This window comes from Octodon degus, unplaced genomic scaffold, assembly GCF_000260255.1.
Source record: "Octodon degus isolate 3935 unplaced genomic scaffold, OctDeg1.0 scaffold00055, whole genome shotgun sequence".
NCBI classification, from domain to species: domain Eukaryota; kingdom Metazoa; phylum Chordata; class Mammalia; order Rodentia; family Octodontidae; genus Octodon; species Octodon degus.
In genome coordinates, this window is record NW_004524631.1 from 13,119,595 (window position 1) to 13,138,915 (window position 19,321).

Sequence of the window (19,321 nt, forward strand, 5' to 3'; positions counted from 1 at the left end):
GAAAAAAAAACAGTTATAGGAAGCCAACTGAAAGAGCTCTTGAGGCCCAATGCTGGAGCAATTTGAGCAATACAGTAGAATAGTGATATTGGTTTATAACCCAAAATATAAAACAAATGTCAGAAATCTAAAAATATAAAAATAAAGTATTGAATAAGTAAATAAAAAAAAGAAAGAAACAGCGTGAAAATTGAGGTAATCCAGAATTAGCTAAAATGGAGGTCAAATTTATTTGTAACTAATAAAAATGGCAGCTGAGATTGTCTAGGACAGGACAGCATGGTGGTTGAGGGGATTAATAGCTAAGTTGTAGTTAGGTCATTCTAATGTAACCAACATGGTTGTTGCAGTCATCTATGACCAGGCTTCAGGGTAGTTGAGGTGGTACATGACTAGCCAATATGGAGATTCATAACCAGTCAAAATAGGAGCTGAGTTTATGATGGACCAAACAACAATAGTATCTAAAGTCACCAGAATTGGTCAACATGGCAAGTAAGCTTACCAGTTAACCAACATGGCAGTTGAGCATATCTCAGGCCCACCAGCATTAGAGTTAAGAGCATTCAAACCAGACATAATGACAGTTGGAGTCTTAATGAACATGGAGTTTTATGCTGTCTAGAGCATTGGTTTGGTTATTCATAACAAGCCAAAATGAGTCAAGATCAGCCAGGATCAGTCAACATGAGTTACGGTTGTACAGAACCAGCAAATGTAGCAGTTGAGACCATTGATAAATAACCAGGTAACAAGAGTCAATGTCATCCCTAATCAGACAATGTAGTAATCAATTGTGGCCCCAAGGAACTCAGAAACCCTGAGTCCTACATACACTGTTACCCTGTTCCCAGTGCACCAGGTCATCATGTTGCACTTTCTGCCCCCCTTCAGATCTGCTTAACCGCCATATTCTGGATGACATCATGTGTGCCAAGCGGGTAGTGTCCTCAAAGACCAGTATGAATGCCTGGTAAGTTCAGAGGGGGATGGGCAGCCAGGAAGAGTAGTATTGCCATTGCATCAACTTGTCTATTTCATCCTATGATTCTCTCTTTTCATTTTCCAGGGATTCATGGAACCAGCACTGTTCTGGCCATGATTTATCTGAATGGCTCAAGGGATGTGATGTGTATGTGAAACCCAACTCAAACAAAATTAATTCATAATTCAAATTCCCAGGAATGGAAATTTTTATTTCCTTTCTCTTGCACATTTAATAAACCCACAATAAACAATGCAAACATTGCCTAACATATGTCTCTCATTTTTTGTATTAGTTTTTATATATTTAGTGCAGGATCTCACTATGCAGCTCAGATTCCTAATGATCTTCCTGTTTTCAGCCTCGCCAGTGCTGAGATTACAGGCATGTGCCATCATGCCTGGTCTCAGTAGTCAGCTCAGTGCATCTAGGGGTGGGGTCGATGAGGCATATGGTGCCGGGGTTCGAACCCCAGTCCCTGCACTTGTCTAAGCAAGTGCTTAGTCCACTGAGCTGTCTTCCCAGCCCTCTTTAGTTTTCCAGTGCACTTCCTCTCACATCTTCACAGCTGTCATCAAGAGACCAGATCAGAGGGCTGGCCAAATAGTTCAGCAGATTAAAGCGCTGGCTTAGGCAAATGCAGTGACCAGGCTTCAATCCCTGGTGTGCCCTGCTGGCCCCACCCCTTGGGGCACGCTGACACCATGACTGCAACTGGGCATGATAGTACCCGCCTGTAATCCCAGTGCTTGGGAGACTGAAAACAGGAGGATCACTATGAATCCAATCTGTGTAGTGAGACCCTGTACTAAATACATTTTTTAAAAAGATGCCAGATCAGTTTGTGTTGGGGATGGAAAGATAAGGGAGTCGTTATGGGCACAGGATCTCTCTCTCATTGGTTCAAATACCATTTCTACCACTTATTAGCTGTGTTACCTTAGAAGAAGCACTTAATTTCTATGCCTTGGTTTCCTCACCTGGAAAATGAAGAGGATAGTGACTACCTCATGAAGGTATTGGGAGGATTAATTAAATTAACATCTGCAGAAGGGCTGGCCAAATAGCTCAGGGGATTAAAGCACCTGCTTAGGCAAACATAGGGGCCAGGGTTCTATCCCCGGCATGCTGGGCCAGCCCCACCTCCAGGGCACACTAAAACAGTGATTGAGACTGGGTGATGGCACACACTTGTAATCCCAGCTCTTTGGGAAGCTGAACACAGGAGAATCACTATGAGTCTGATCTATATAGTGAGGCCCTGTAAATCCTATAGACCCTTACTACAATATCAAAAAAAATCTTTCTTCTTTTTCTTCTTTTTTTTTTTTTTTTTTTTGGTAGGAACCAGGGATTGAACTCAGGTCCTTGCGCTTGCCAGAGAAGCACTTATTCCACTGAGCCATCTCCCCAGCCAATACCAAAAAAAATCTGTAGAGCACATAAAGTGATATAAGTTATAAGTTTGGAGACAGAGGGATGGAACAATATAAAAATTGGCTTACCTTATGTATTACAACAAATACTGTGAAATTCATATTTCTCTGTTAAGTGAAATTCTGTATCACTTGTAAATTTTTCTGCTTTAATTCGAATTTGTACTCTCTTAAAACTTTTTTTAAAAAGCACCAGTCTCATTTGAGGCCACTACAAGGTCTTTATTTAAGACACATACAATCTCTTCCAGGGCAAATGGAATTGGATTCAGCTTACATAAGAAGCTCAGTGGGAATTGGGAATTTAAAATAACCACACACTTCTACATCCTCTCACATAGCACCATCTTTGCTCTCAGCCCCACAATGCCCTTTGGCAATCAAAATCCTAAATTCCAAACAAAAGACTGGGAATTTAGGCAAGGAATGTAATGGATATACAAGATAATAATTTCTTTGTACAGAATTCTGGGTTTCAGTCTATGTCTTGAGCAGAGCATTTAGGAATTTGAACTTGCCATTCTTTTTCTTCTTACTGGCCACCCCCACGGGAAGCAGGCACTCTCATGAAGAAGTCCTTCATGTCCTTTGTACTCTTTGGTTGGGCGTGGTTACTTGGCTACCAGGCAGCTGCCAGTCCATGCCAGAGAAAGCATGAGACCCATTCCTATAGCCAATTAGATCATGCCTGTGTTCAAACCCAACCAACAGAGATAACCAAATCTTACATCTCCTTGGGGGTACATAAAGGGTGCCATAACTCTGGGTCCTGAATTCTGAAGTGACAATTATTCATTAAAAGTAGCATAAAAAAACTCTGGTAAATGTAAGTAAAGACTGGATTTCCTACAAGCCTATCAAGCAGCTCATAGTCTCTCTGAAAAGGCTTTATGATAGGGCTCAGAAAGGAAGGTCCACACAGAGAAACAGAGCCACCATCTTGCCCATAGAGCATGCTGTAGTGGAAACTCTGGCATTATCAACTGTTGTTACTTCTGGGAACTGGGTTTGATGCCCTAGTGTTGTTTTCTTTACATTATTCTGGATATGTATTCTTTTCTAATAATTCAGAACACTTAAGTATAGTCTTCATTGTTGTTCCTTTAGTGGTTATCTCTAAATCTGTACTTTATCATTCAATAAGCACTTTTCTCTTTGGAGGTAGCATTTATTTCCCACTGTGAGATGACAAAAATAGGTATTCTTAACAAATATTATTAATTTTCTTCTCTGAGAATTTGGTATTAATTTGAAAATCCATTTCCCTTACATCATCTCCAAGGGACTATACTTATGGACTAATTAAATTGTGTTATCCTTGATGTTTCTGCCTAGGTTTATGGTAAAGGTTAGCCTCCAAACTGATACCTCTCATGTATTGAAGGCTTCAAAAGATTTCAGTGTTGAACAACCTCTCTGATGTTAATCAAACAATATATAGCTAAGAGCTGGGTATGTAGCTCAGTTGTAGAGCATTTGCCTAGCATGTAGGATGCCCTGGGTTCAACCAACAGTAACAAAAAGAAAGTTTTAGCAAAATATACACCCATGATCCAATTCCAAAGGCCAAGTTTTTGCCTTGGGACCTTGGATCTTGCTACTATTTCTGCCTGGAATGTTCTTCCTCCAGTATGGCTGGTGGTTCATTTTAAGACTGAAGCTCAAATATCAGGTCCTCAGAAAAGCCTTCCCTGATCAACTAAGCTAAAACACAATCACCCACCTCACTTTTTGTACTTTCTTTCCTTTTTTGATTTTGCTATGAAAGATGTTCTATTTTCATTTCCTTGCTTTCTCTTCCCTCGGAGTTGTTGAACCCATGAGGAGTTATGACCTCTGGAAGGCTTCTCTCATATTCAGAGCAGTCGTAATGTTTCTCACCTATGTGAATTCGCTGGTGTACAGTGAGTTTGGACTTCTCTCTGAAGGCTCTGCTACACTGATCACATTTGTAGGGTTTCTCTCCTGTATGAGTTCTTTGATGTATAATGAGATATGATTTTTGGGAGAAAGCTTTTGCACACACATTACACTCATAGGGTTTCTCGCCTGTGTGAACTCTTTGATGAATAATGAGATATGATTTTTGGAAGAATGCTTTGTCACATTCATTGCATTCATAGGATTTCTCAAATTTTTCTCCTGTGTGAGACCTCTGATGTAGCATGAGATACGACTTCCGAGAGAAGACTTTTCCACATACAGTACATCCATCTGTTTTTTCTCCTGTATGAATTTTCTGATGAGCACTGAGGCTCAACTTTAAGGTGAAGGCTCTACCACAGTCTGGACACACATAAGGTTTCTCTCCTGTATGAATTCTTTGATGTCTGCGTAGTGTTGATTTCTCTCTGAAAGCTTTGCCACACTCATTGCACTCAAAAGGTTTCTCCCCTGTGTGTGTTCTCTGGTGTACACTGAGGTGTGCTTTCTGGTTGAATGCCCTCCCACACTCTGAACACTCATAGGGTTTCTCTCCCGTATGCGTTCTCTGGTGTATGATGAGCTTTGTCTTCTCTCGAAAGGCTTTGCCACACTCATTGCACAAATATGGTTTCTCTCCTGTATGAGTTCTTTGATGTATATTCAGGGTTGATTTCTCTCTGAAGTATTTGCCACAATCACTGCATTCAAAAGGCTTCTCCCCTGTGTGTGTTCTCTGATGTACACTGAGGTGTGCCTTCTGGTTGAAGGTTTTCTCACAATCTGAACATTTATAGGGCTTCTCTCCTTTGTGAGTTCTCCGGTGTATGATTAGCTTTGTCTTTTCTTGGAATGCTTTGCCACACTCAGCACACACATATGGTTTTTCCCCTGTATGAGTTCTTTGATGTATATGCAGTGTGGATTCTTCTCTGAATGATTTGCCACACTCATTACAGGCAAAGAGCTTGTCTCCTGTGTGCATCGTCTGGTGTATACTGAGGTGTGTGGTCTTGTCAAATGTGTCTCTGAACTCTGTACATTCATAAGGTTTTTCTCCTATGTGAGTGATCTGATGAACAATAAGGAGTGAATTTGTACTGAGGGTCAGTCTACACTCGGGACATTCATAGGTTTTCTCACTAGCCTGAGTCATATCATGCTGAACAAAGTTATGACTATGGTCTGTCCCACAAATATTATAGTCATGAGGTTTCATTCCACTATTCATGTCATGCCTGCCATGAATTAATAAATTTCCACATCCATTACATTCGTAACACTGCTGTGCTGCAAAGCTGAGACTATTAGGACTGAGTAGACCCAGATTATCCTTAAATGTTTTACCACATGAGTCATTTATATAGGGTGTATGTCCTGAAGAAACTACCCATGTGCCCTGAGGAAGTGGGTTTACAAATCCATCACATTCGTGACCTCCTTCCTTGGCCACATATTTCTTCTCATCAATGCATATAGCTTGCCTCAGGTATCTGTTTTGATTTTCCTGGTGCTTCTCCAGCTGGTCTTCAGCTTTCTCATCTTCTAGAAAGAAGAGTGATAAACCATAGTCTGTGAGTACACCTTTGTCAGAAGGAGGCTTCTGATAGGTGGATGTTTATTTTAAACCTAGCTACTAGTCAGAAAGAAATTCCAAGTACACAGATCTACTACACTTAGAGTTTGAGGGGAAAATAGACAAGTTATAACAATAGGTATTAGAATTAGGAAGTAACAATAAATATAAGTAACTTGACTATTCAAGAAAAATAGCTTTGAGGGCCGGCCAAATAGCTCAGCAGATTAAAGCGCCTGCAAGCAGGCACAGGGGCCAGGGGTCTGATCACTGGGCCTGCTTTACCAGCCCCACCCCCAGAGCACGCTGAGAAGGCAATTGAGACTGGGTGTGGTGACATGCACCTGTAATCCCAGCTCTTGGGAGGCTATAAGCAGGCAGATCACTATGAGTTCGATCTAGTAGTGAGACCCTGAACACCCCGTAGACCCTTCCCTAAAATACAAAAAAAAAAAAAGAAAGAAAGAAAGAAAAGAAAAGAAAAGAAAAGAAAAGAAAAGAAAAGAAAAGAAAAGAAAAGAAAAATACTTCAAACTAGGAGAGAAAATAAAAATAGGTTTAGGGGACATTAATAGGAAAAGGACATTGGCGGATGAGATTTTGGATTTGGGAGGAGAAATTAAAATGCAAAGCACTTTTCAGAAAGACTGAAAACAATTGAGGTAACCCAAAGAAGAAGAGGACAAAGCCAGAGTGTAGTTCCTCACCATCTTATTTCAAGCTTACTATGAGATAATAATTTTTAAAAACTAACAATTTGGAGTTAGCAACAATAGTACATATCCTTCAGGAAAATGTTTTGGAACTTTCCAAGATAACAAGTTCTCACAGACCCTCACAGTTCTTATTTCCTTCATCCTTTATCTCTCATTTCTTACCTGTACAAACTGAACTTGGGATTTCTTTCTTTATGATCCCAAGGACTCCCTGCTCCAAAGAAGTAATCACATCTGGCTTGGTAATAGGATATCCTGCAAAGGAAAATGATACAAGACTTGGGCACCTCTGTGTGGCCTTTAGAGCTTCAAATAGTTAGGAAGGTACATTTTAACATGAGTAAATTTCACATTAAAATACAAACACCTTTTTCAGTTTAACAATCTTTAATCCCTACAACCTGATGTCAAAGCACTGAAGTACATCAGAGATGCTAAGTTATTCTATTGGGGACATTACTCATGGAAGCCATCCTCACCCAGAGAGACAAGGTGGCTATAATTCTCTAGCATGACATCTCTGTATAGGGTCCTCTGAGTAGGGTCCAGTTGATTCCACTCCTCCTGTGTGAAGTCCACGGCCACATCCTCAAATGACACTGATCCCTGTAATTGCATACTTTTGTTCAGTCACTTTGACAAAAATTAAACTTATAGTATTTCCCAAAAAACGTTTTTATTTTAATGATTTTTTAAATCCATACATAATAATTGTACATATTTTGAGGTATAGTAATATTTAACACATGTAACATAATATGTAGTGATCAAATCAGGGTAGAGTGATGAGTTTTTAGATAAAGGAAACATTCTTCAGAGAGAATCCACTGTTTCATTTCAAAAGAGCCTTTTTTTTTAGAGGTTAGGGATATAGCACAGTGGCAGAGTGCCTGCCTAGCTTGTGCAATATCCTAGGTTTCATCCCCAACACCACAAAAAGCCTTTTCCAAGATATTTGCTATATCTATATAAAGTAAAGGACCTTTATTCCACAGAAACTATATAGAACTTCCATAATAAATAAACATATATAACACAACAGAAAAAGAAAAAAAAAGGTTTTGAATATTTGACCAAAAAAAGATACCCAAATAGTCAATAAGTATATGAAAAGGTATTCAATATCATTAGTCATCAAAGAAATACAAATGTAAACCACAATAAGATGCCAATATATACCAACAGAATGGCTAAAATTAAGACCAACAACCCAAAAATTGGCAGGGATATGGAGCAACTAGAACTGTCATGTATTGTCAGTGGGAGTAAAATGGTATAGTTGCTGAGGAAACAGCTTGGTAGAATCTACTAAGGCTGACAATACCCCTAACCTAGGACTAGCAACTCTACTCTTAGGTATATATCCAATGGAAATGCATACCTATGTTCACCAAAACATGAACCAGAAAATTCATACAAGTATTATTTGTAATAGCCAAAATGGAAACATCCATCTGCAGTAGAACAGATAAATAACTGTAATATATTTCTACAACCAACTAAGACAGTCATGGAAAGAGAACAAATAACTGATATAGCAAGTAACAAGGATGAATTCTAAAACATTATGATAAGGTGGGGATGTAACTCAGTGGTAGAGCACTTGGCTGGTATATATAAGACACTGGGTTCAATCGCCAGTAACACTCCCAAAAAGAAAGCAAATATAATAAATGAAAGAAGCCAGACCCCAAAATAATGATGCATGGTCATATTTATATGGCATTTAATAACAAGCTAAAGATATCTACAGTGATAAAAATAAGAAAGTAATTACTGGTAAGTTAAGAGACAGTGAGTGACAGTGTCATGAAGGTTTTTGGTGATGTGTCATTTCTTTTTAAACCAGGTACTGGTTAAACAGGTATTTTCAATTTTCAGAAATTCATAAAACTATACATCTTGTCCAATTTTCTCACCATATTAGGCTTCAATAAATCTACTTCAACAGATTTTTATCTGAGTTATATTTCTATAAAAGGTTTAAAGGGGCTGAGAATATGGCTTTATAGTACAGCACTTGCCTAACATGTGCAAAGCTCTGGGTTCAACCCCCAGCAATGCAAAAGAAAAAAAATTCAAAAATCCCCAAGGAAAAAGAGCAATGCATGTAAAAAGAAATTCACCAAAGTAAATATAAAAAGTAGAAAGAGATACTCAACCACCTTGATAATTAAATAAACAAGAACAAGAGGAGGGTTTTTGCTTTTGTTTTGCAGGGCTCCAGATGGAAACCAGGGCTTTGCCCATGTTTGGCAAAAACTCTAGCAGTGAGCTATATGTCTACATATTAATTTAGGTTTTGAAACAGGGTCTCACTATGTTGTCCAAGCTGGCCTCAAATTCATAATCCTCCTGCCTCAGCCTCCTACGGAGCTGGGACTACAGGTATGTGCTACCATGGTCAGCTAAAAAAAGACATATTTTCAACTAACAACTAACAAGACTTAAAACTATGACAACAATAGTAAAAAGGGGAATTCCCTTCACTAGTGAAAGTGTCAACTTGTACTAACATCTTAAAAAGCAAGTTGAATTGTCTGTGCAAGTTCAAAACATGCCTACTTTGTGAGCCAGACATCCTAGAAATGTTTGCCATTGTACACAAAGATAAATGACAAGAGAGATCACTGCCACACTGTAACAGAAATCACACAAAGTCCTTCAACATGGAGCTGGTTAATAAATCAACGTGCATGTATAAAAGAGAAAAATGCATCTGTTAACAATATCTCTATGAGCTGGGGGATAGAGCTCAGTGGTAGTGTACTTGCCTACATGTGTGAAGTTCTGGATTCCATTCCTAGCAGTACAATAAAACAAACCCCAGAGCTGGCTTGTAGTTCAGTGGTAGAATGCTTGCCTAGCATGCTCAGTACCCTAGGTTCCATCTCCAGAACCACACATGCAAAAAATAATAACTGTATGTACTGATATTGAAACATATACCAACAAGTCCTCACCAAATAGAACCATCCCAGCTGTACCAGTGATCATGTGTGGGATGCCACTTGTTTACCTACTCTGGGACTCAGTTCCTCCTCTGTACTCCTTCATAGGGCTAGAATAAAAATTGAAGGGTGGTTACGTAGTGTAAAGTGCTTTATATAATCCCAGGCATAGTGTAAGCTCACTACATGTTAGCCCCTGCTCTGCTGTTTCTCTCGTCCTCATCGTCATTTGTATTATCATTATTATTACTTTTACACATGAGTATCCTTCATCTGAAATGCTTGCAATCAAGAAATTTTTCGGATTCGGGATTTTTTCAGATTTTGGTCATAATGAGATATCTTAGCAATGAAATGTGTGTGCGTGTTCACCCATGAGGGTGCATGTTTGATGTGCTGGCATGGAACCCAGGCCCTTGTACATGTTAGGAAAGCACTCTACCACTGACCTACACTCCCAGTCCCCTACCCCCAAGTCTTTTGTTAACGTTTTATAAGTGTATGTAAATATAAAGAACAAGGACAGAAAGAACAGTCAGAAATTAACCAAATTCACCATACAATTGGTTACAAGGACTGAGTGGTCATATGAAACCATGAGATGGTTTTTCTTTTTAGATTGTATATTCCTGGAGAAATTCAATTTTTGGTGCTACACCTATCTCACTTCTGTAGGAAAAGAAAAAATAATGAATTCATAAAGGTTTTCCAAAGAAGAGAAAAAGAAGTCAGGCATGATGGCACACACCTATAATCCCAGAACACAAGAGGCTGAGGCAGGAGGATCGTTAAGAGTTTGAAGCCAGCCTGGGCTAGTGAATTCAAGGCCAGCCTGAACTACACAATGAGACCCTGTCTCAGGGAGGGGGGTAGAGAGAAAGAGACAGAGAGAGACAGCGAGACAGCGACAGTGACAGAGACAGAGAGACAGAGAGAACTGAAAATGCTCAGGTACATCGTGAATTCTCAACCAAAAAGGAAAATAACAAGCCTACCCTATGGGTTTCTGGGGCTGTAGTGAAAGTCCAGATGAGGAAAAGAATGCATTAGAAAACTACTTGAAGGGCATAGGGTTTACTGACTCTTCCTGACCACCAAGCCCAGCCAAAACATAAGAGAGCCCTTTATGCAGACGTGACTTTGGTTTCCTGAAAAGTCATACCCCTTTAGTTCTGCCCTGGCAGGACACCTTTGGCTAACATGAAAATATCTTGTAAGTCATGGCAGAGAAATTCTAGTCCTGTGTTTATTACAAGATTGCAGATGGGGAACTTGGCTGACCTGTAAGAGAACATCAGAAAATCTTTGCTTCTGCAGAAGTGACTCACTTTCTCTAAATGTGTGATAAGTGAAACAAGTGAGTGTGTTTCCTTTCCTTTATGTTGTGACTTCTAGGAAGCTCTGAAAAGCAACTATAACTCAACATAAGCATATATATATGCCCTGCTCTTGCTCTACTTTCATAATCCGAAATTTGTATCTTTTTATAATATCCATGTTATGGTATAAATAACACAATAATTAGTATCAAATGCATGTGCAAGGCCTCCGCTGAATGTGCCAGGCATTGCTCTAAATACATAACTGATCCTAACAACTGTACAAGGTTAGAATTAGTGTCAGTATCCTAACATCATTATCATCATCCCCATTTTGCAGCTAGGGAAACTAAGGCACAGAGAGGTTAGATGGCATGCCTAAGCTCACAAAGCTGTTAAGAGCACTTTAACTCCAGAGTCTGTGGCCTTAACCACTGTGCTCTATTGTTTCCTTGCTTCTACTTATCCTAACATGGGTAGGAGGGAGGGGGAGAAGCAAGTAAGAACTTACCCGGAACTTAGTCATGTCTGACTGTTGTGGAGAGAAGGCAAAAGCCTAAAAAGGCAGAGCTGTTGATAGGGAGGAGGAGAAAAGAGGAGAGCTGCGGATGGCAAGGAATACCCAGATTGAAAGTTCACCAAATCACCAGGCCAGAAATCCACAAATGCCAGCTGGTAAAATGGCCACGCTATAGCTAAGAAAAAAGGGAAAGGACATTTGTTTTCCCCTCGAATCCCCATCTCTCAACAGCACAGCCCTATCATGGACCTCATAGACCACCCCACACTCATCACCCCAGATTCTGCATCGCTGCCTCAAGACCTCCCATCACACACTCCACAGAACCCCCATCGCTTACACTACAGACCCCATGACTCCACAGACACTCTCATCACATACCCCCAATACTCCCATCATTCACCCCACAGTCCCTCCATCATTGACTCCCCGCACCCCATCACTCATTCTACAGTCCTCCCATCACTCCGCTTACCGCCCTCCCCCACTCTCATTACTCATCTGAGAGCCCCCTCCCATATACTCACTGAGTAAATTCGCGTCTTTAGAGAGTCCACACTCGCCTGTGTCACTCCGCCCGTAGAATACCAGACCTCTTCCGCTCGCGGTAACTCTGCCCTCCTTTTCCCACTGCTCTGATCTTAAATCCGAATTCTTACTCTGGCAAAGTCTCTTTGATGTTTCCAAAATCAGTCATAACTTCTCTGATAGCCACTTTTTCGTCCTTCACCCCGCCTTGGTTACTGTCACGCACTATACTTGCTCATGCGCAGTAGCTCTTTTTGAAGCCATCGGCATTAGTAGCCAAAATTATTTTGATTACAATGATTTTACTTGGTTGGAAAGAAAAATGGCCGCGCCAATAAGCCGGTTGTCAAGGGAGCAGACATCTTTATAGCCTTTAGTATTCCGTACAGCGGGGAAAATGTGCCTCATAAAGTTTGGACGAAATGTTATTTCAGGAGGAATTTGAAAAACGAGCGAAAAGAGTGGAGCCCTTTGTGAAAAACCAGGTTACCAATGGAGCGAGTTACCTGCGGATTTTAAAAAATAATTTAGAACTAAGCACCACAAACCCCCTCCCCCGTGTGACGATACCACTGCCAGGATGGGGGGGAAATAATGGTACTGTCCTCCTTGGGAACTATTACCTAGAAGGGAATCTGAGCAGAGACTAATACATTTCCTTGCAGACTAAGAGAATGTGGAGATGGGTTGGAGATATTGGGGTGGTGTGCTTTCAAGGAAATAGCACCAGAGAAAATTGTGCTGGTTTGAACAAGGCTCAGATTGGTACAGCCCGACGTGGGAGATACCACTGGTGCAGATGTGGGGAAAGCCGGGGAGGTGTACAAGTTTGTCTTCAAAAAAGTGACACCAATAAACACAGGTACGGAAAAATCAGACACACAATGCCAGGGAAAAGGGACCCTGGCTAGATCAGAGCTTAGTCAAAGACTAAGGGAGAATGGACACAGATCTGACAATTAATTCTCCATGCCCACCTTCCATGGACCCCAAGACCGAGAAACTTGGGAAGGCCCAGATGCCAGGGTGCTATTCCTATGCAGCCAAGCTCAGGTTCTACTGGACGCCCGAAGGAAGGAAGGGAGGGGAGACACACACCCTTCAGGTTTTGAGTTTCAAACTCCCTACCCAGTTCACCACACTCTGTTGCTTGACCCTTGTGAAAGATAAAATGCACCAAACAATTAAGGAGATGTGAGGAACATCCCAAAGCAAGAAATGGGACCTGGGATTCCAAGCAGTGAACAAAGGAGTCATCCATGAGTCATGAAGAATGGGCAGAGGGCTTATTTTAGAAAGTGCAAAAGCACTGGGACTATGACAGACTTGTATCTCCTTCCCAAAAGTATGTTGACCCCTTAAATCCTGATGTGATGGTATTTATAAATGGAGTCTTTGGGAGATAAGTATGGTTAGATGAGACCATGAGGAAAAGCCCTGGTCCAGTGGAATTGTTGCGCTAATAAGAAGAGAGATTCAGGGCCGGAGAAATGGCTCAGTAAGTGCTTGCCTGGCAAGCACAAAGGCCTGAGTTCAATCCCTGGTTCCGCAAAAAAAAGGAAGAAGAGACACTCAAGAGTTTGCTCACTCTACATCTGCCCAAAAATATAGGTCACATGAAGAGACATCAAGAAGGTATCTGTGTACAAGCCAGAAAGAGAGTCCTTACCAGAAAATAAAACAGCTGACACATTGAATTCAGGCTTCTCAGCCTACAAGCTGTGGGAAGTAAATTTTCTAATGTTTAAGCCACCCAATCTCTGGTATTTTGTTATGGGAGCCAAAGTGACTAAGATAGGGGCCTCTGAAGTTAGCTCTTTGCTGAAACACGAAGGGGACGGGAAGTTGTCCAAAACCATCACTGCTTTCCAAGAACAGAGGACTGTCTGTTACCTTCATTTGTTTACTGTGCCGCTCATGGCTTTTTGCTTCCCACCCAATCAATCATTCTAATTCATTCTCTTTTACGGTGCCCCAAGTGTCCCTCCAATCAATAATACTATTATTCACTTCCATTCACTCTATTTCATTCATACATACTCTATCCTATATGAAAACTTTTGGGGAGTCGAAGATGTAACTCAATGGTAGAACATTTGCCTACCATGTGGATTTGAGCCCCTGTACAGGAAAAACAATACTTTTTTTAATTGTGGTAAAATATACACATACAAAGAGCATGAAATTTACTACCTTACTTATTTTATTCTTTTTTTATTTTTTTTAATTTATTTATTTATATGTGTGTGTGTGTGTGTGTGTGTGTGTGTGTGTGTGTGGCCAGCTCAGCCCACCAGGGGGCGGGGCTGGCTGGCATGTGGTGCTGGGGGATTGAACCGTGGTCCCTGTGCTTTGCTAAGCTTGTTCTAAGTAGGTGCTTTAGACCACTGAGCCATCTCACCAGCCCCACCTTACTTATTTTAAAGAATACAATTCTCTATCATATAGTACATTCACAATATTATACATTCATATCTACTGTCTCGTTCCAGACCATTTTTATCACTCCAAAAGGAAACTCCAAAGCCATTAAGTAGTTGTGACCCAATCCCTTCTGATTCCAGCTCCTGGCTACTATTTACCTTTCCTCTTGTCACTGGATTTGCCTACTATAGATATTTCATACTCACAGAATCATACTCTGTGGTCTTTTGTGTCTTCAGTTAACACTGGTATAAAAGAACAGCACAAACTGGTTAATTAATAAACAACAGAAGTTTATTTAGGGCCAGCCAAATAGCTCAGCAGATTAAAGCACCCACAAGCAGGCAGTGGGGCCAGGATTCAATCCGCGGGCCTACCGTGCCAGCCCCGCCCCCAGGACCCCCTGAGACAGTGATTGAGCCTGGGTGTGGTGGCACGCGCCTATAATCCCAGCTCTTGGGAGGCTGTAAGCAGGCGGATCACTACGAGTCCGAGTCTGATCTAGTAGTGAGACCCTGAACACCCTGTAGACCCTTCCCTAAAAATACAACAACAACAAAAAAGTTTATTTAGCTTTGTACTCCAAAAGTACAGCCCTAGAATCTTTCCACATTATCATGTTACATCATAACATGGTGGAAGGATGAACAAACACAATCAAGACACAAAAGAAATCAGGAAACTATCTTTTTTTTATTAATCCATTCATGAGGACTATACCATCATGATGACCCTGAAAAGTCTCAACTTTTAATATTGTCATGATAGCAATTAAATTTCAACATGAATTTGAGATGAAACATCAAAACCATAGCAGTCTTCAAGGATTACCCAGGTGATAGCAAGTACCAGCATTTTATTCTTTTATTATGACTGGATAATATTCCATTATGTGGACAGACCACCTTTAGTTTATTCCTCCTTCAGGTAATAGACATGTGGGTTGTTTGTGCCTTTTGGCTATTATAAACAGTGCTTCTACAAACATTCACATACAAGTTTTTGTTTAAACACTTGTTTTCAGGTTCAGTATATAACCAGGAGCATACAGCTGAATCATATAGTATATGAACATTTAACTTTGTAAGGACTACCAAGCCATTTTCTATGATGAAGGTACCATTTCACTTTCCCACCACAGTGTGAGGGTTGTCATTGCTCCACATTCTCTCCAACATTTGCTATTTTCTCTTTGTTTTCATGGTACCCCTCCTCATGGGTATGAAGTGATATCTTCTTGGATTTTTTTTCTTCAAACAAGGTCCTGCTAAACTGACCAGGCTGACCTAAATTTGCAATTCTCCTGCCTTATCCTCCTTAGCAGATCAGTTTACAGACATGCACTATGGTGCTGTACTATGGTTTTGATTGTGTTTCTCAGTGATTCATGACAGTGTGAATCTTTTCATAGGCTTATTGGTTATGTGTGCAAATCTTCTTTGGATAAATAACTATTCAAATCCTTTGCCCATTGTTGAGGGATATTTGTCTTTTGGTTGTTAAACTATAACAATTCTTTTTTTAAAAATGTATTTGGTTGCTGCAGGGTCGCGCTACACAGCTCAAACTCATGGTGATCCTCCTGCTTTCAGCCTCCCCAGAGTTCAGATTACAGGCATGTGCCACTATGCCCAGATTCTAGCCGACTCAGCCCACCCTGAGGGCAGGGCTGGTGAGGCATATGGTGCCGGGAATTGAACCATGGTCCCTGTGCTTACCTAAGCTTGCCTAAGCAGGTGCTTTAGTCTGCTGAGCTATCTCACCAGCCCTATAACAATTCTTTATATATTTGAATACCAAACTCTTATTAGACACATAAATACTTAGCCTTTACAAGATTATAATTTTCATTCTGCTAATAACATTCTTTGTTTCTTGTTTTGTTGTTGAGACAGGGTCTCCCTCTGTAGCTGGACCTGGACTTGAACTCATTATGTAGTCTAGACTGGCCTTGAACTTGTGGTGATCTTTCTGCCTCAGCCTCCTGAGTGCTACCATGCCTGTTTCACTCAGCTAGTAATATTCTTTGATACACAGAAGATTGCAATTTGGATGAAGTTCAATTCATCTATTTTTTCTGTTTTATTTATGATTTTGGTGTCATATCTAGGAAATCCTTGCCAAATGAAGTCCTAAGAGGGGCTGCATTTAGACTGGGAACACGGGAGAATACAATGGTTGATGCTATGCTCCTGGGATCAGGACTAAAACTGCAGGTGCTAGAGGCAGAGATGCTCCTCAGTGAGTGACTATAACAACGCTGCTCAGTGTTTATGCCAAGCAGGGAATGGTGGCACATGCCTGTAATCCCTGCACTCAGGAGGCTAAGGATGGAGGATCACTATGAGTTCGAGGCCAACCCGAACTGCATAATGAAACCCTGTTTGAAACAGATCAATAAAAAGTTTATGCCAGAATTTTAAAGGACAAGATAGGAGAGACTCTGCCTTCATGTGTTAAATAAATGCGTCCAAGATGTCCTCTATGTGTCAGCTTCCACCTACTTGATTTCTTTACTGTGGGCAGAGACCCCTTACTTCAAAAGCAAACTAACTTATATATTCAATTATCTTATAAGCTGCACAAATGAGCAGATTCATAGTCAATTAGAGCCTGCCAGAGATGCATGCCCACAAAACCTGAGCTTCATGTTTTGGCAACTGGTACTGTAAGCCCAGGCCATGAACTCTCCAAGCTGCTGCTGCCCTTCAGAGCTCTCTAACCCAGCTCTGTACTTTGCTCCTGGGTGACACTGAAGAGACACATAAGCTCTGTGCCATCCCCTGACTCCCCAGCAGTTCCTTCAAGGTTCTCATCTGAATAGCTGGCTTTTGGCCCAGACTTCCCTTTGAACTCCTGCTGTGAGCCAAGGTCCCCTGCACACAGTGTCCAAGCATCAATCACTCAGTAAAGCCTATTCTACTGCCACCCTGTGGTCATATTTTTCCAAAATTACTCAAATTCCCCACAATAAAAAGGGAAGGATTGCTGGGAAAAGATCATGAAGTAGACGGTAGGACAACTGATTGGCAAAACAATCCTGGAAAGGGTTTGGGAGACAGCCTAGTGGCATAAGCGCCTGCCTGGCAAGTGCAAGGTCTGAGTTTGATACCTTATACCAAAAAAAAAAAATCCTGGAAGGCCTCAGGTGATAGGATTCAGAATCTGGATTGCCACTTCTCCAGGTTGGCATGCACTGCTGTGTCCCAGATGACACTCTATTTTTTGGTAGTCACTCCCTATACCACACTGGCCTGATCAAGCAGGAACATTAGTACTTGTGTGAACCAATCTCCACAGAGCTGAGTTGTAGGGTGTCAGAGGTGTCCAGCTATCCAAGGAACAAAGTCAGCTAGCCACCTGTGTGGATACTAGGCAGGTGCTGAACAATGTAAGGCCTGTGGGCACCTCTGGACCAGCGGTGGGCTACCCCAATCCCACAGTGGGCTAATTTGGCAGGAGATCCATGCTGGGCCTCTAACTGTGGGATGCCAAGGTAAGTATGGCAGGTAAACAAGACTGGTGATGATGCAAAGGCCTGAGAGTGGACCTCAAAGGTTAGTAAGGGGAAGCGACTTTGTGAATAGCTAACGTGATTCTGTGGTTGTCCCACTTGGACATGCTATTAGAGATTACATCCTTCTAGTTCCTTTCCAGAGGTATATAAAGGCCTTACTTAATCTGGGCTGAGATAGCTCAAGTATTTTTTTTAAGTGACTAAATAGTGACTAAAGCAATTAAGCAGTGTTAGCATGTCTGAGGCATTGGGCTTCATTCTCAGCATAGCAAAACAAAAACAAGAAAAAACAGAAATAGAAAACCCACAAAGATTATAACCTCGCCTTCCCACGACTCTGAAGGATGGGGCTATCCAACTGACTCCAAACCATGAGAGCTGTGCAGGGACTAGCTCATCACAGCTGCTTAACAGGAGGCCAGCCAGAGAGGTGGGAACCCAGCCTCCTCCAGAGAGTAATGGAGGGAAGGACCCTGGAGGAGAGGACTAGTGCACTCCAAGAGAACAGGCCACAAAATACCATCATAACAGTGGAGAGGAGAATACCCTGCTCTTTGCCAGTAACCACCTGCAAAATCACGAAGTCAGAGAAGACAAAAGTGGAGGGTAACAAAGAAGAGATCATTTCTCACTTAGAGGAAAGAAGACCCATCCTCTCTCTTGCCCAGAGACCCAGGGTCTCCTTAAGAAATCTAATGAAAAGTAGAGCTTCCTGCCTAGGTGGCATGTATCTGACAATGTATGGCAGCTCTGCCTGAGAGAAGTTACACACTTGGCTGCCACAGCACAGGAAATAGCAGTGGCATCCTACTCACGAGCTCTGACAGCCAGTCTGGAAGGTGAAAATCACACACACACACACACACACACACACACACACACGAGCTGGTCCCCTTCCCTCATGCAGGCCTGGGGTGAGGCATGGGCTGTGGGAATACACACAGTGGAGAGAAAGACTTTGCACCACAGCCCGTGGCTACCTCGTGGGCAGGGATCCCCTGGTATGGATCACTGCCTGCCTTACAGGAGGCTGTACACCTCCGGGACACACTATCGCCAGAAAAGGCCAGCTGACATCAATGACAGCCTCCATCAGTGGGGATGGCAGAGTGGGCTTACCAGGGGACAGATGGCTCAGCACACAGTGACATGGCCAGACTGAGCCCAGAGTTCATACGGTGATTTCTTGGGGGTGCCTGCCCAGCTTGGGGTTTGGTGATTGTCCACGGCACCTAATGCTCAAGCAACTAAGAGGTGAGAGCTGCCATGGTTTCCCGGAAACTCAGAAAGACAAATGCACTGCCCAGAGTCACTTCTAACTCTAAGCCACGCCCTACATGGCCTAGATCAAAATCACTGTCAACAGAGGGGCCATCACCTCCTGTTCCAACAAAGCACCCACACCAGGCCCTGCTTCCGTGGGAGC

General features: G+C 41.8%; 2 protein-coding genes across 2 annotated transcripts in view; one reads left to right on the forward strand and one right to left on the reverse strand.

Annotated features, from left to right (window-relative positions):
* Nucleotides 1–1,169, forward strand: part of Spaca5 (sperm acrosome associated 5) — a 4,191-nt gene extending 3,022 nt beyond the window's left edge. The window contains exons 3-4 of the mRNA XM_012515249.2: nucleotides 895–973; nucleotides 1,070–1,169. Coding sequence (XP_012370703.2) covers nucleotides 895–973; nucleotides 1,070–1,169 — 179 coding nt within the window. The remainder of the gene's footprint in view (nucleotides 1–894; nucleotides 974–1,069) is intronic.
* LOC101564598 (zinc finger protein 182) overlaps nucleotides 1–12,420 on the reverse strand; it is a 69,663-nt gene extending 57,243 nt beyond the window's left edge. Inside the window, exons 1-5 of the mRNA XM_012515248.2 lie at nucleotides 11,954–12,420; nucleotides 11,418–11,601; nucleotides 7,116–7,242; nucleotides 6,799–6,891; nucleotides 4,303–5,889 (exon numbers count right to left, since the gene is read on the reverse strand). Of these exons, the coding sequence (XP_012370702.2) occupies nucleotides 4,303–5,889; nucleotides 6,799–6,891; nucleotides 7,116–7,242; nucleotides 11,418–11,432 (1,822 nt within the window). The 5' untranslated portion in view covers nucleotides 11,433–11,601; nucleotides 11,954–12,420. The remainder of the gene's footprint in view (nucleotides 1–4,302; nucleotides 5,890–6,798; nucleotides 6,892–7,115; nucleotides 7,243–11,417; nucleotides 11,602–11,953) is intronic.
* Between the last annotated feature and the right edge of the window lie 6,901 nt (nucleotides 12,421–19,321).